A 14,895-nucleotide genomic window follows, 5' to 3' on the forward strand; every position below is an offset into this window, starting at 1 on the left:
CCGCCCCATCTGCTAGGGATTTGGCGTCGGCGTCTCGGGCTCCGGCTCGGCTCGGCTCCAGCTCGGGCTCCGCGCGCCCCCCGGCCGGCCCCCGCCCCGCGCCCGCCTACCTGCTGCTCCCGCGCCCCGCGCCTCCCTCCCTGCCTCCCGCGCTCCCTCCTCGCGCGGGTTGTCGGAGCCTTGGGCTGGGTGCTGATGGAACCGCCGCGATGTTCGCTCCGCGGCTCCTGGATTTCCAGAAGACGAAGTACGCGAGGTGAGGTTGGGGGCGCGCGGGGAGAAGGGGAGGAGAGGGGGCGTGCGGGGAGGGGCGCGCGGGGAAGGGAACGCGCGCGGGAAAGGGAACGCGCGCGGGGACGGGCGCGTGGGGAGAAGGGGAGGGGAGGGGGCGAGCCGGGAAGGGGACGCGCGCGGGAGGGGGACGCGCGGGGAGGGGGCGCGCGGGGAGCGGACCGCACCGGGAGGGGCGCGCGGGGAAGGGGACGCGCGCGCGGGGTGGGGGCGCCGGAAGGGGATGCGCGGGGAGGGGCGGCCGAGGCTCTCTCCCGGCCCCGCGCCGCCGGCTTCACTCCCCCCGCCGCGCGGAGAATTCGAGTTGACAAATGGACCCTAGCCCCGGCCGGAAGAAACCAGAAAGGAGACTTGGCGGTCTTTGTGAGAGTCTCGGCGCCCAGCTTTGCGCCCCGGAGCGGGAGGAGCGCGGGTTCCCAGCGCCTGCTCTCCTAGCGGCGAGCCCTGAGGCGAGTCGCTTCACCTCCCGGAACCTCAATTTCCAGGTCTGCAAAACGGGGATAATGTACGTCCCCGTCCCTGGGGACCCCGTGAGGCACTTTGCGTGGCTCCCGGAGCAGAGTAATCGCTCAGTTTTTATCCGGCGTTTTTGTTAATGAGAAAAGGTGTTAGCACGCCCCAGCGGTGTTCCCCCAGTACCCCCTACACTGCCCTTGCCTTCCCCTCACTGTTCCTCTCACCGCGCCCCCACTCCTTTCCCCCCCCAGCCTTCACCGCCCCCATGGCAACTGGAGGAATGAGTTTAAAGCTCTTTTTAGGTGGGGAAACTGAGGCTTAGAACCCAGGGAGAGCTGCTTGTCCATCTCGGCTTTTTCACAGTCCTGAGGCTCAGTTTCTCCTAAAATGGTGATGGCAGATACTACCCCCCCACTCCCCGCTCCGCCGGACTGCGGAGTGGAAGCCAAGCTCCCCTTTGCACTGATTACAAGTTAAATGGGGGAGGTTCATAACCATTAAGTTTCTCTGAGATTTTTTGGGGTCTGCTTGCCTGAAAGCTGGCAGGAAAACCCTTCCTGGAAGTAGCCCTCAGCCCCTAGAGGTCTGGAGGGAGGACAAGCTGTTCCAGGAGTGTGGGCGTTTGCCTGTGCTTGGGCACCCAGGGGGGCACCCAGCCTGCTTTGCTGACTTTTTGCCCTCCCCCTTGGGTCTGCTGCTTCTGGGTGGGATGGGCAGGGGGTGAATTTGAGACAGAGTGGCATCATTTTTTTTTTTTTTTAAAGATCCCATTTATTTATTTGACAGAGAAAGACCACAAGTAGGCAGAGAGGCAGCCAGAGAGAGAGAGAGAGAGAGAGAGAAACAGGCTCCCTGCTGGGCAAAGAGCCTGATACCGGGCTCGATCCCAGGACCCTGAGATCATGACCTGAGCTGAAGGCAGAGGCTTTAACCCACTGAGCCACCCAGGCACCCCCAGAGTGGCATCATTTTTGATAGCTACGTCTATATGGCTCATTGTCTCCTGACAATTGCTGAGGGTCCCTGTCCCCAGGAGGTCTCCACAAGTTCTGGTCAGATGGCAGAGCTTGATCAGAGATGTCCAGGCTGAGCATGGCATGGGTAGGGGGGAGGCTGTGCATGTCTTCTTCGTAAGGTTGGGGAGTCCCACTGGAAGGGGGCACATGGGGAAGTTCTTGTGGTTTTTCATTTGGCTGGAAGGTGGGAGGGACTGGCTGCCCAAATCCATGGAATCCTCTCTGATATGGGCACTTGGATTTTTCAAAGGCGTGTTCTCAACGGTCCTGTATGCTATTATGAGGTATAAGTTGGTAGAGGGTTTGCTGGAAGGAAAGGGAAGATTCCGGGACTTGAGGCCTCAGGTGCAGACAGGCACAGAATGAGCTCTGAAGCCTGTACCATGGGCCTTCGCCTGTCCTGCATCTGCTGTGTGGTCTCAGGTCAGTGTCTCAACTTCTCTGGATCTCCGCTGGTTGATTTGTAAGGACAGGAGGGTTGTTCTGAATGAGCTGTAGATTTGGACTCTGGTGCTGCCCTCCCTGGCTGGGTTAGAGCTCTCCAGCTGGTCCAGGGGCTGGACCAGGAGCTTTTTCCGTTCTATGGGTGACAAGTCCAGGGAGGAAGTAGAGGACATTGATTAGAACTATTTCTGTTCCCTTCCTCATGGCATGGCCCTTACCCTGGTGCAGCCCACAAGTTAGGTCCTTAATAAAGGCTTCCTGATTGAGTGACTTTAATAGTGTGAGCTAGCGTCATCCAGTAGAAACGTCACACCAGCCACATGCGTAATTGTACGTTTTTTAGTAGCTATTCAATTTAATGTGTGACTGATTTTCTATCTCATTGTCATAAAAAGGCAAAACACAGTGAAATTAATTTAAAGAATGTATTATAGTTGATCCTTAATATGCAAAATGTTGCATTTCAACATGTAATCTATATGAATGGATCATTCATGAGGTACTTAACATTCTCTTTTCATTACATTCTCTCAGCAAGTCTTTGAGATCTATTTGTGTATTTTATACTTATGGCCCGTCTCGGTTTGGACTAGCTATTTTTCAAGTGCTCAAGAGCCCGACGTGCCCAGCAGCTGCCGTATTCAATAGCACAGGAATATCTTCCAGGATGAGACATGTGCGTTTGTCTCATTCAGTTCGGGCTGCTGTAAGGAAGCACCGTAGACTGATGGCTTATAAACAATAGAAAATGATTTCTCGTAGTTCTGGAGGCTGGAGGTCTGAGATCAGGGTGCCAGCATGATTGGGTCCCGGTGAGGGCCATCTTTTGGGTTGCAGACTACAGACTTCTCATTGTATCTTCATGTGGCAGAAAGAGAAGGAGCCCGCTCTCTGGCCTCTTAGAAGGGCACCAATCTCATTCATGAGGGCCCCACCCCCTTGAATTAATTATGCCCTACACGTCCCACCTCCAGATGCCATCACACTGGAAATTAGATTTCAGCATAAGAATTTTTTTTGTGTGGGGGGGCGCCTGGGTGTCTCAGTGGGTTAAGCCTCTGCCTTCGGCTCAGGTCGTGATCTCAGGGTCCTGGGATCGAGTCCCACATCGGGCTCTCTGCTCTGCAGGCAGCCTGCTTCCTCCTCTCTCTCTCTCTCTGCTTGCCTCTCTGCCCACTTGTGATCTCTCTCTGTCAAATAAATAAAATCTTAAAAAAAAAAAAACTTAAAAAAAAAAGAATTTTTTGTGTGTTGGGGGGCACCTGGGTGGCTCAGTGGGTTAAGCCTCTGCCTTTGGCTCAGGTCATGATCTCAGGGTCCTGGGATTGAGTCCCACATCAGGCTCTCTGCTCTGCTCTCTACCTCTCTGCTACTTGTGATCTCACTCTCTCTGTCAAATAAATAAATAAATAAAATCTCTAAAAAAAAAGAAAAGAATTTTTTGTGGGGAGGAGGGAGAACACAACCATTCAGCCTTAACCTTGTTCCTAGTTAAATGCTGTGTGATACCGTAGAAGATGTTTTTCCTTGTTGAGCCTCTGTTTTGCATTGGGTGGTTGGACCGGCTCATCTTTCAGGTTCTAACCGGAACCCTTGAATGGTCTGCCTAGATCAAGAAATACATTTATCATGAAGCTATAGGAATTAAAACTGTAGTGTTGGTGCAGATTGGCCAGTGGAACAGAATAAAGAGGCCAGAAACAGATTCATGCCGATAAAGACATTGATTTTTTGAGAAAGGTAGTATTGCTGATCAGACAAGGCAAGGCTCGTCCATTGAATAAACGGTACTGAGACAATTCGTTATCCAGACAGAAACAGTGAAACTGGAGCCCTACTGCATTTCTGGATGGATTAAAAATCTTAGAAGTGAAATTTTTTTAAAAATGAAAACTTTTAGATAATAGGAAAGACCATCTTTTGGATTTCATGTTAGGTAAAGATTTCTGAAGGCACAAAAAGTTAAGACCATTACAGGGTAGATGGGTAAACCAGACTGCATTAACAATTACGGATTTCTATTCACTGAAAAATGCCATGAAGAAAGTAGAAGACAGGAGTGCCTGGGTGGCTCAGTGGGTTAAAGCCTCTGCCTTCGGCTCAGGTCATGATCTCAGGGTCCTGGGATTGAGCCTGTTTCCCCCTCTTCCTCTGCCTGCCTCTCTGCCTACTTGTGACCTCTCTCTCTCTCTCTCTCTCTGTTAAAATAAATAAATAAAGTCTTAAAAAAAAAAAAAGGAAAGTAGAAGACGAGCTGCAAATTTGAAGGATATATTTGCAGCACATTTACCCACCAAGATAATTAACATCCAGAACATGTAAACAACTACAATGAAAAAAAAAAACAAACAAACAAGAGGACAGAAAGTGTAAAAAGACCAATCGTTTTGCAAACGAACACAAAGAGAGAGAAGAGAGCACGAATGAGCCGTGAGGATATGAAAAACTGCTCGTTTTCATTGGGGGTCTTCCCTGGAGAAACCTGTGCACACGTGCGTCACTGGAAACAGATAAGAATTTTCTCAGCAGCGTCGTTCGTGATAAGCAAGACCTGGAGACATCCCAAACGTCATTGGTAGCATGGTGGATATCCATAAAGACCCTGCAAGGAGAGTGACTTTCCCATTCAGGCAGCCGTGTAGATAGATCTCGTAGACGTGTTGAGTGATAGCAAAACACGAAGGTATGAATCCCATCATTCAACGCTTAAAAGCATGCAAACCAACTGTCGTTTAGGAATGCAGAGGAAGGAAGGTCCGTGGAAAGCCAGAACACGATTATTGCAAAATCAGCTCAGTGGCTACCTCTAAGGGAGGGGGGAATACACAGGGTGCTTCTGGGTCCTGGCAGTGTTCTAATTCTTGACTTGGGAAGAAAACCAAGCTGGATTCTCCGTGTCCTACGAGACAGTTCCCATTCCCAGGGGGAGACTTACGCATGTGGCCACGCCTTCCTGCAAGGGAGGCTGGGAAGTGTCATCCTCCCTGTCTTTGCCCATTGTTGCCTCCCTGGGGCCCAGAATAGCACCTGTCATCTGAGTAGGTACCAGTTAGATCTGGTGAATGACTAGTGGCTGTGCGCCTTTGGGCAAGGAAATTAACCTCTGGGCATTAGCCAACTCCTGTGGGTCTCAGTTCGCTGTGATGCTCATTGACTGCCCAGTTTATAAGGACCAGGTCTTGGGGTGCCCCCAGGACTGGCCCCCATCGCGCTGTTCTTGCCACGGGTTTGAAGTTGCCACTAAGGCCACGTGAAGGTCAGGGCCCAGCTCTTCCCACAGCGGTGTCCTTGGGGAGTGGGAATGGAAGGAGCTTGGAGCTTGTGTTCTGATTCTGCTCATCTCTTTGCTGGGTTCTTTTAAGTAGGCAACTTAGTCACCGAGCCATGGCACCCTTCTTGGACCGTGCACCTTCCTTTCACCATCTCCTTCGGCCCTTAACTGTGGGGGGAGAAGTTACTGTTTTGTTTTGTTTTTTTTATAGATTTTATTTATTTATTTGACAGGCAGAGATCACAAGTAGGCAGAGAGGCAGGCAGAGAGAGAGAGGAGGAAGCAGGGTCCCGCCGAGCAGAGAGCCCGATGTGGGGCTCGATCCCAGGACCCTGGGATCATGACCGGAGCTGAAGGCAGAGGCTTTAACCCATTGAGCCACCCAGGTGCCCCAGAAGTTACTGTTTTTTATCCTTACATGGTTTGCCCCTGGTCCCAGAGCACATAGTGAGGTTCACACCTGGACCATGCTTTCCTTTTCTGCCTCCCACACAACCATGGGGATCACGATCCCTACGGTCACCTGTGTTTGTGGCATAGGGCCAGAGCTCATGCCCTCTGTGTGCAGCCTGCTTCGTTCACCTGAGCATTGGTGGGGCCAGAGCAAGTGTCCCACGGGAAGCCCACACACCATATGTCTGAATATTTTAAATTGAAAATCTAGCTAATAGGCTTTTCAACAAAACAGGTTCTGTCCTCTTGGGCAAATACACTTCTATAATGACAAAAATGGAACACTCTGGTAAAGCGTGGCCGTCGGGTGGTTGAAGGCTGGCTGTGGGTGCCTTCGCGTTTATGGCTGGGCCAGCCGTGCCTGGGTGGGGAGTAAGATAGAGGCATGCATAATTTGTTAATTGCTGTATATTTCATACCAGTTATTTTTCTCTTCATTGCAGCAAAATCATTAATTATGTTACTTCCACTCAAGGTTTTCCCTAAAGTTGGGTTCTAGTAATCGTCTAGAGTTGTGCAATCCAAGGCAGTCGCACTAGGCCACCTGTGGCTCTTTATTTATTTATTTATTTAAATTAATTAAGTAATTAAAGTCAGCTCCATGCCCAGCATGGAGTGCGACGCTGGGCTTGAACTCACAACCCTGAGATCAAGACTTGAGCTGAGACCAAAAGGTAGACACTTAACCAACTGAACCACCCATCTGCCCCTACCTGTGGTTATTTAAATTCAAATCTTGGGGCGCCTGGATGACTCAGTTGGTTAATAAGTGTCTGCCTTCGCTCAGGTCATGATCCTGGGGTTCTGGGATCGAGTCCCATATTGGGCTCCCTGCTCAACAAGGAGTCTGCTTCTCCCTCTCCTGCTCCCCCTGCGTGTGCTCTCTCTTTCTTTGTCAAGTAAATAAAATCTTAAAGAAATAAATAAATAAAAATAAAAAATACCCCACAACTCTAAAGTAAACCAAATATAAAAAAATTGAAAAAAAACCCCTTATTTTTATTTTAGAGTATCCAAACTTTTCTTAAATTTGAAAGGCAAAATACAAATGAAGATTAATAAGCATAAAACTTGAAGTCAGAAAGTACGTAAAATAAAGTATTTGTATTTTGTTTATTTAAGTGCTTAAGTACAGCTCAAGTATTTTGATTTTTTTTTTTTTTTTTGCAAATGTGATTGAGTCTCCTCTTATGAAAAGGAAACTTCTCACCTCCAGAGCCAAGGTGAAGAGTAGGTATCATGCCTCTGGTAGGCACATCGGGCCCCGACGAGGGCAAGTTCAGGGTTGATACGAATTTATTAATCATGCATGGTGTTCCTTGGCTGCCATGTGCCCCTGTTGGGATTTCTGGGTTAGGTCCTGAGTGTCTCCAGAGCCTGGAACCATGGGCAGAGCAGGACATGGTGGCTGAGACTGCTGGGCAGTGACTCTCAGGCAGGAACCCGTACGCCGTGTCTCCGAGAGCAAGGCTTGGATGGATGGGTTAATGGGGCTTCCCTCTGACCTCAGCACTGGGGCTGCCCATGCCCTCCCCGCTATCTGGTGTCACCCACAGACCTCCACAGCACGTGGATGCGGTCTTTTCTTTCTTAATGTGATAAAGTATACCTAACATTACATTTACCATCTTAGCTGTTTTTAGGTGTCCAGTTCAGGGGCATAAAGTTCATTCACATCGCTGTGTGTCATCACTCCCACTCTGTTCCCATCAGATACTCCCTTCCTGCCTCCCCTCCCCCAGGCCCTGGCACCACCACCACTGTCTCTGGGACTCCGATGACTCTGGGGATCTCTCATAAGTGGAGTCATACAGCGTTTGTCCTTTTGTGACTGGCTCATTTCACTCTGCAGAAAGTCCACAAGGTTCATCCCTTGTGTCTGAATTTCCTTCCTCTTTAGGGCTGAACAGTACTCCACTGTATGGGTTTGCAACTGTCTTTGGTCTCGAGGACACGGGACAAGAGAGGTGGAGAAGTCCCCTCCTGGGGCTTGCCTGGGTTAGTTATAAAGTGGATGGCTGGGGCGATAGCTCGGACTGTTGCCAGTGGTGAGCACTGGATCCCCCGTGACCCAGATGCATGAGGCTCCTTTAAATTGGTTTGTGGGTGTTGGCGAGAGTGGGACCCTCTAAGGCCATTCTGCAGCATTCTCCGTGGATCAGTTACACTGGTGTCATCTAGTGCTTGTCAGAAATGCAGAATCACGGGCTCCATCCCAGACATATGGAAGCTCATGCTTTAGGGAAGGACTCAGTTTCCTAATAATACCATGTGAGTGAATGCAGAATTGAGATGTCGACAAGCATGCAGGGAAAGAGGGGCACGGTTTCTACTCGAGTGCCTGGGGCCGGGGGGAGGGAGGTGCTTGAGGGTCAGCCAGGTACTCTCAGTCATAAGTAATAACAGAAAACCTCAACTTGAACTGATTTAGAGGAGCGAGAAGGAAGGCAGGACAGAGGAAGAGAGAAGGAAGAGGAAGGAGGAGAGAGAGAAGGAGGATGAGAACAAGGAGAGGAAGGAGGACGACGAGGAGAGAGAAGGGAACATCAGAAAAAAGAAATGAGTGTGTGTCCAGAACTGAAAAGTTCAGGAGTGTCTGGGTTCAGGTGCAGCTGGATCCAGGGTCTCAAAGAGGACCCGGGCTGTCTGTCTCTCTTTGTCTCTGGGCTCTCTTTCCTCTGGGGGCTGCATTGTCTGGACTGCTTGCAGCCTTTGTGGACCCAGAGTTTCTCTTTCCTGGCAGGATCACCACTGTCCTGGACTCGAGTGTCTGTGTCCTGGCTTGGATGCCATGGCCACTCCTGAGCCTGTCACCGGGGTCCGGGGGAAGGGCTATGTCAAGTCTAGATCCTTTGGAGCATGGAGTTTGGGAGTCAGGCATGGCTTGGCGGGGGTGATGGTGTGTGGTTCCACCTGAGCCCAGTGGAGTGAGAGGAGGAAGGTGAGGCCGAAAAGGAAAGTGAGTGCCTGAGTGCCATCAGATAGGATAGCAGCTTGTTGCTCCTACTGAGGAGGGGGTGGGGGTCAGTGTGTCCTGGGGACAGAGTCTCAGTGTGGGGGGATGGAACATTCCGGAGCCTGACGGTGGTGGCGGCTTCTCAACAGGGTGAATGTGCTTATCACCCCTGAACTGGACCCTGAAAACTGGTTAAGACAGTAAATTCTACATTGAGAATATTTTACCACGATGAAAAAAAGAAGATAAATAAATAAATGAAACCTAGCTGAAAACGGGGACACGTGTAGGTCATTTATTAAATGCGAGGGAAAGAGGAGAAAAAAAAAGGAATGTGAGCATTGATGCACGGTTATTTCATGAGTCTTCCAGATTCTGACTTTACCGCTTTGCCTGGTCACTGTCCCAGCTGCCAGGTCCGATTCGGGGTGCCCTGTGCTGTTTCCTTAACCTCCTCAAATCCAGAATTCACCCCCCATCTTCCTGTCAGACGTCCATGTTTCCGAGGTGTCCAGGCTGGGTGTTCCGGAGGCTGTCCCAGTGTGTGTGTGGGGGTCCCTGGGCTCCGTTTGGGGTCTCATGGTTAGACTGAGGCTCCGTGTTTTTGGTCTTCGTGTTTTTGGTGGAAGCGATGCCGGTCTTTCTAGGCGTCTCATAACGGGCAGTGAACCCCAATCGCTTGCTCACGTTGATGTCCTGCGGGTTTTTCTGTCTGTAGAAGTTATTGTTGGTTTCCGTAATTGGTAGCCTTTGCGGGGAGGGGTTACTTTGGGATTGTGTAAATACTCCAGTCCTCACGTGATGGGAAATTTCATTCATAAAAGCAGAGAGAAGAATGAGCCCCCGATGCCCTGTAGCCTGAACTTGACAGTTACCAACGTTTTGCCAAAGTTGCTTCCTCTCTCTCTTCTCTCTGCCACCATATTTGAGGACAGATCCCAGAGGGTCTGATTTCAGTGCACATCTCTAGCTGGTGAGGACAGGTTTTCCCTAACCTGTGAGCGTTGGCAATAATTCCCTTGTGCTATTGATGCGCTTGAATTATAACCTTTACCTAGTTTTAGAGAAGGTGTATTTCCTTAACCACATGTGGTTCGTGCTGTGTTAGCTAGCGTACCTGTTGAGGCTAGATCAGGTTCAGGATCACGTTCTTGGCCAGAAAGGCAAGAAACTTCACCGTGCGTCTCTCCGGGGCGGGGGTGGGAGGGTGTTAGACATCTGACTGCCCCATTTCCGCTGATGCCAAGATTGATCTTGGGGTCCCTTGGCTCCTTTTGAATATCCAGCCACTCAGCACCGTCCCCCTCCAAACTTCTCTGCACTTAGTGTACCCAAGTGGTGGGATCTTCGTTATTCATCCAAGAGAAAACCATGGTTCATTTCTTGGCAAGAAAGGCCTCCGGAGGACAGAATGAATGAGTCTGTTTGTAGAGTAGATATTCTAAGATTGTGAGTGTGTGTGTGTGTGTGTGCACATGTGTGTGTCTGTGTGCATTTGGTCCCAGAGAGGTGTAGATCTCCTAGCAGGTAGCCTCCGTGTTCAGGGATGGGTGCCTGAATCTTGGTCATAGGGGATGGAGCTGGGTGGAAATCCAGCTTCTGCAAATCCCTGGCCCTCTGCTTCGGAGTTCCTGTGGTTCTGCCTGTGCCGGGAGGGTGCATTGGACCGTTGGCCATCGGTGACACTAGGTTGGCAGGGCTAGTCGTTCCAGGGGCCGTCACTGTGAAAGGGATGTTTTCCATGAGCTCTCACGGGGGATGTTCTGGATTCTAATCCCATCGTGGCAGCAGGGAGGGGAAGACCGCAGGATGCAGATGGGTCAGGGAGGCCAGGGCGGCCTTGTCTGGGGGAGGCTGTGGGCCACGCGTTTTGGTGGCAGAGCCAGAGCCATGGTCACCGAGGAGCCCTTGCATCCCAGCGTCCCTAAGTCAGGGTCTGGCTGTACTCTGCTGGCCGCCTTTATGAGCCTCAATTCCTCTTTGGAAAAATGGGCTAGGAAGCATCGCCCCACCCCCACCCCCACCCCCTGGCCCCGCAAGCTCCGAGGGCTTTGCAGGGGAGCTGAGGAGTGACTTCAGATTCATTTCAGGCTCTGCCCCAGGGAAAGCGTCAGTGAACCGAGCAGGTGTGGGTCCCAGGCTCAGGCAGCTGTCGCCCGGAGGAGCCCGGGGATGGGGTGTGAGCGAGCCTTGTGAACCGTGGAGTGCTATACAGACAAGCCTTCTGGTATCCCAACAGCATCCCCAGATGGGACTGGGCGCACCGAGAAGTGATGGTGCTTGCTTGCCCAGGGATCTTGTGGCTGGTGTCCTGAGAGGCCGACTCTTAGTCACAGAGAAGCTGCCTTAGTTTGGGTCTCCCCAGCAGCAGACCCCAAGTCAAGGACTCAAAAGGCAAGCAGCGAGTGTGAGAGGCGATCCCAAGGCACATCAAGAGAGTGGGGAATGAGCCCAGGGAAGGGCACGCAACCGCTGAGGGGTTTGTTAAGAAGCGAGCTGGTTCTGCTTGGGAGACCGTGTGGGGCATGCGTTGGGTGCTCCCCACTGGGCACAGAGGCCTGGCACCCTCCTTGGCTCATTGTGTCCCTGGCAGAGGCCGAGTGCCACAGGCAGTAAACCATTGGACACTTGGGTGGGGGGTGGGCTTGCCTCTGCCTCTTATTGCAAGGACTGTGGAAGCCCCCCCCCCCCCAGCCAACCTAGGATTTCTGGTTCAAAAGGTCTCTCACTTGCTGTCTTCCAGCAACTTCAGTGAGGCAGGGGACAGGGGTGGTCCCTGCTTCAGGGATGGGGACTCTCATTATCCCAGAGGGGAGGACGTTCCCTAGGGAGCCACAGGGAGGGTACGGGGCTGGGGCTGGGGCTGGGGTCTGTCCAGGTCTGTCCGGCCAGGCCTACCAGGTACACACCTCCAGGCGCTGTCCACGTGGAATGCCCCGAAGCCTGTGTTCCCTACTACAGACCGTGACAGAGTTCCCCAGTCCCCTTCCCATCCCTTCCTCAGTTTCCCCTTCCTGTTCCCACTCGCTCTCCCCGGGGATTTTGATCTTGAGACCACTGTGGGGAGGCACTGGTCCAAAAACTCTCTCCCAAAGCCTGAGCCAAGATGCTGTCTGCACCCAGGAGGGGACTGCATTCATGAATGGACACAAAGAAGTATCCCGGGGCTAAGCTGGAGAAGGGGAGGCTCTCAGAGCCCAGGGCCAGCTTGGCCCTGGGCTGCCCTGGCCTCTGTGGGACAGACAGACAGATCCCCCTTTGTGTGGAAGCCTGGACTCATCTCTTTAGTCCTCTGTCCTGGGATCCCAGGGCTGCCCACTGCCAGGCACGGCCCCGTCCGGAAGGGCCGGCCGCTCTAGTTTTCCTGGGAGAGGAGGGCTGCTTCTCTCTGGGGGCTACAGCCCTGGGCCCGGGCTGGAAGGAGAGGGAGAAACTGCAGCAGCTCTGAGGCTGGGCCTGACAAGAGGGGAGGTGAGCAGCTGGGATGTGCTGGGGGTCTAGGCGGTGGGGACCCGGCAGGTCAGCCACCTTCGGCCCTGCCTGGGGCAGAAATGGTTCAGAAAGCAACCCCCACCCCTCTTTTTAAAAAGATTTTATTTTTAAGTAATCTCTACACCTAGTGTAGGGCTTGAACCCACAACCCTGAGATCAGGCATTCCATGCTTCACTCACTGAGCCAGCCAGGCACCCCGAAAAGCTTCCCTTTTCAGACCCCACCCAGACCTAGCCCTTGGGAGCGTGGGGCTGCTCTGCGGGCTTCTGCGGGATGATAACATACAGGAGAGCCTGCCTTTGGCTTCTAGCTCGAACCCCAGACCCGCTGGGGAATCAGCACCTAGATCAAGGTGTCAAACAGTGCCAGTTGCCAGACACCCCCCTCTTAGGCGCGCTCCAGTCGCTGTCCCCCATTCCCGAGGGTACCCATTGTCCAGGTTTTTATCATCAAAGCCTCCTGTTGCTGATTCTTGAAGTTTCTAGACATAGAACCGAAGAGCGGTACCATGGTCCAGTGCCAAGTCTGAGATGTGCGCCGGGTTCCCTGTGTAGCTGCTGGCCTGTCCACCCAGTCTGCCGTTCCGTGGTGTGCCTCCCTCAGTTTCTGTCTCTCCTGCCCTGGATGAGCATTTTGGGTAGTTTCCAGCATTCTCCTTGCGACCAGCCCCTTCCGTCCCCTAACTCTGATGCGGCCGTTTTGAGAACGCCTGGTCTCAAATACGGATTTCAAATACGGACTTCCATGTTTAAGATGTTTTTTTCGATGAGATTTTTAAAAATTACTGACGTAGTAGATGGACACTGGAGCCGGTGAAACCATGCAGAAATATAAGGGAAAAAAAGTAGTGTTTCCCACCCTTCTCCCCGAGGTCTCTCCCCTAGGGTTCCCCATCACATCTTCTGCTTTTCCCGTTCAGCTCCTGGGCCTGTCTCTTAGGTTGCATGACCTTGGACAAACCTCTCATCCTGGCTGGATTGACCCAGATGTCTCAGAAGTCTGTCTGCTCCAAAATTTTTGGAAGATTTTAAAAGCCGGGACTTTTCTTAACTTGTTATCTCTCAAGTCGTAATGACTTCATAAACACTGACTGAGATGATGGGCGATTCAGGTAGTTGACATGGGCATTACCTGTCGCATGCCTGGCTGTGCCCTGGTACCAGGAAGATGAAGGTGAGTCGGGGACAGGCCCTTGTTCGCAGTTTGGGGGCCAAGACCGACCCTGAAGCACCCACGGCCATGTCGCAGGTGCTATGATAAGCGTTGCAAGGGCAATTGTGGGAGTCCAAAGGAAGGAGCTACTCTCTCTGCCTAGGAATGCCCCAGGAAGAGAAAGAAGGGGTCCATGACAGCAACGGCTTGTGCAGAGACCTACAGGTGAGAGAAAGCTGTTTACTCTCCAGTCCAGATGGGGGTGTAAGGATCAAGAAAAGCTTTTCAGAGGGGCCTTTGGACCTGGGCTTTGAAGGCTGAATAGGAGTTCTCCAGCTAGAGAAGAGGGGAAGGGATTTTTAGGCAGAAGAAAAGATATGTGGGAGGCCCAGAAACATGATGACTATGGGCCATGGGGAGAGCTTTCTTGGGGTGGGGAAAATTGTGGCGTCTAAGGCAGGGATAGGAAACAAAAGAAGCAGGTCCCCCTGGGACACAGGCTCTTTTTGTTCTTGTTGTGCTCTGGGTTGACCAGGGTTTTGCCCGGGTGCATGAGATCTTTGAGTCTTGGTGTTAGACTTTCTAAGATAGGAGGGACTGACAAAGCTGGGGCTTGTGGGGGACTGGGGATCATGGGCCACTTGTGGCCAGGGTTGCTCTGACCACTGGCCAATGAGGCAGTGATTTTAGGAGCTGGGAGAGGGCTCTGTCCCTTCCATTCTTTGCCTTCAGATTCTCCATCCTGGAGAGGATGCCCAGATATGTTATACTATCGTGTAAAAGACTGATGGCAGAATCACAGACAGGGCTGAAAGGGGACGTGAGTGCAGTGCAAAGAATAAACCAGCAGTCTGAATGTCTGGGCTCACATCTCAGCGGCACTACTTCCTAGCCTGTAGTTCAACGTCTCTGAATCCTTGTATAAGAGGGCAGTCAGAATCTCGGACCTGCTCACTTTGCCGCAAGGCTCAGGCAGGAGGAGGGCAGGGAAAGCGCTTGCCATTTTAATACAGGACTGGGACAGGCACCTCCTGGGACTCCAGTGTTATATTGGGCAGGACACTGAACCTCAGCTAAGCATAATTTACTTGAAGAAACACTTGAAAGTGATTTGGTGTTCATCTTGGAAAACAGATTTTCTGCCATCCATCCTTCCGTCCATTCAGACAACTTTGCGTCTACCTATACACTTATTTTTCTACCAAGCTATGTGCCTATCTCTCCTACTCACATACTCACCCACCCCTCCATCCATCTACCCATCCATCCCCTCACCATCTGTCCAACCCCCACCCATCCATTCCCCATCCATCCCTCCATTTTCCCCCACCCATCCCCCATCCATCCTCCAATCTCCCCATTA

General features: G+C 52.0%; 1 protein-coding gene across 1 annotated transcript in view; it reads left to right on the forward strand.

The window, feature by feature from the left end:
* Positions 1-209: 209 nt before the first annotated feature.
* Positions 210-14,895, forward strand: part of LOC111145509 (monocyte to macrophage differentiation associated 2) — a 33,858-nt gene continuing 19,172 nt past the window's right edge. Inside the window, exon 1 of the mRNA XM_022500401.1 lies at positions 210-256. Coding sequence (XP_022356109.1) covers positions 210-256 — 47 coding nt within the window. The remainder of the gene's footprint in view (positions 257-14,895) is intronic.

The sequence above is a fragment of the Enhydra lutris genome, unplaced genomic scaffold (genome assembly GCF_002288905.1).
Source record: "Enhydra lutris kenyoni isolate GAN:26980312 unplaced genomic scaffold, ASM228890v2 scaffoldscaffold13, whole genome shotgun sequence".
NCBI classification, from domain to species: domain Eukaryota; kingdom Metazoa; phylum Chordata; class Mammalia; order Carnivora; family Mustelidae; genus Enhydra; species Enhydra lutris.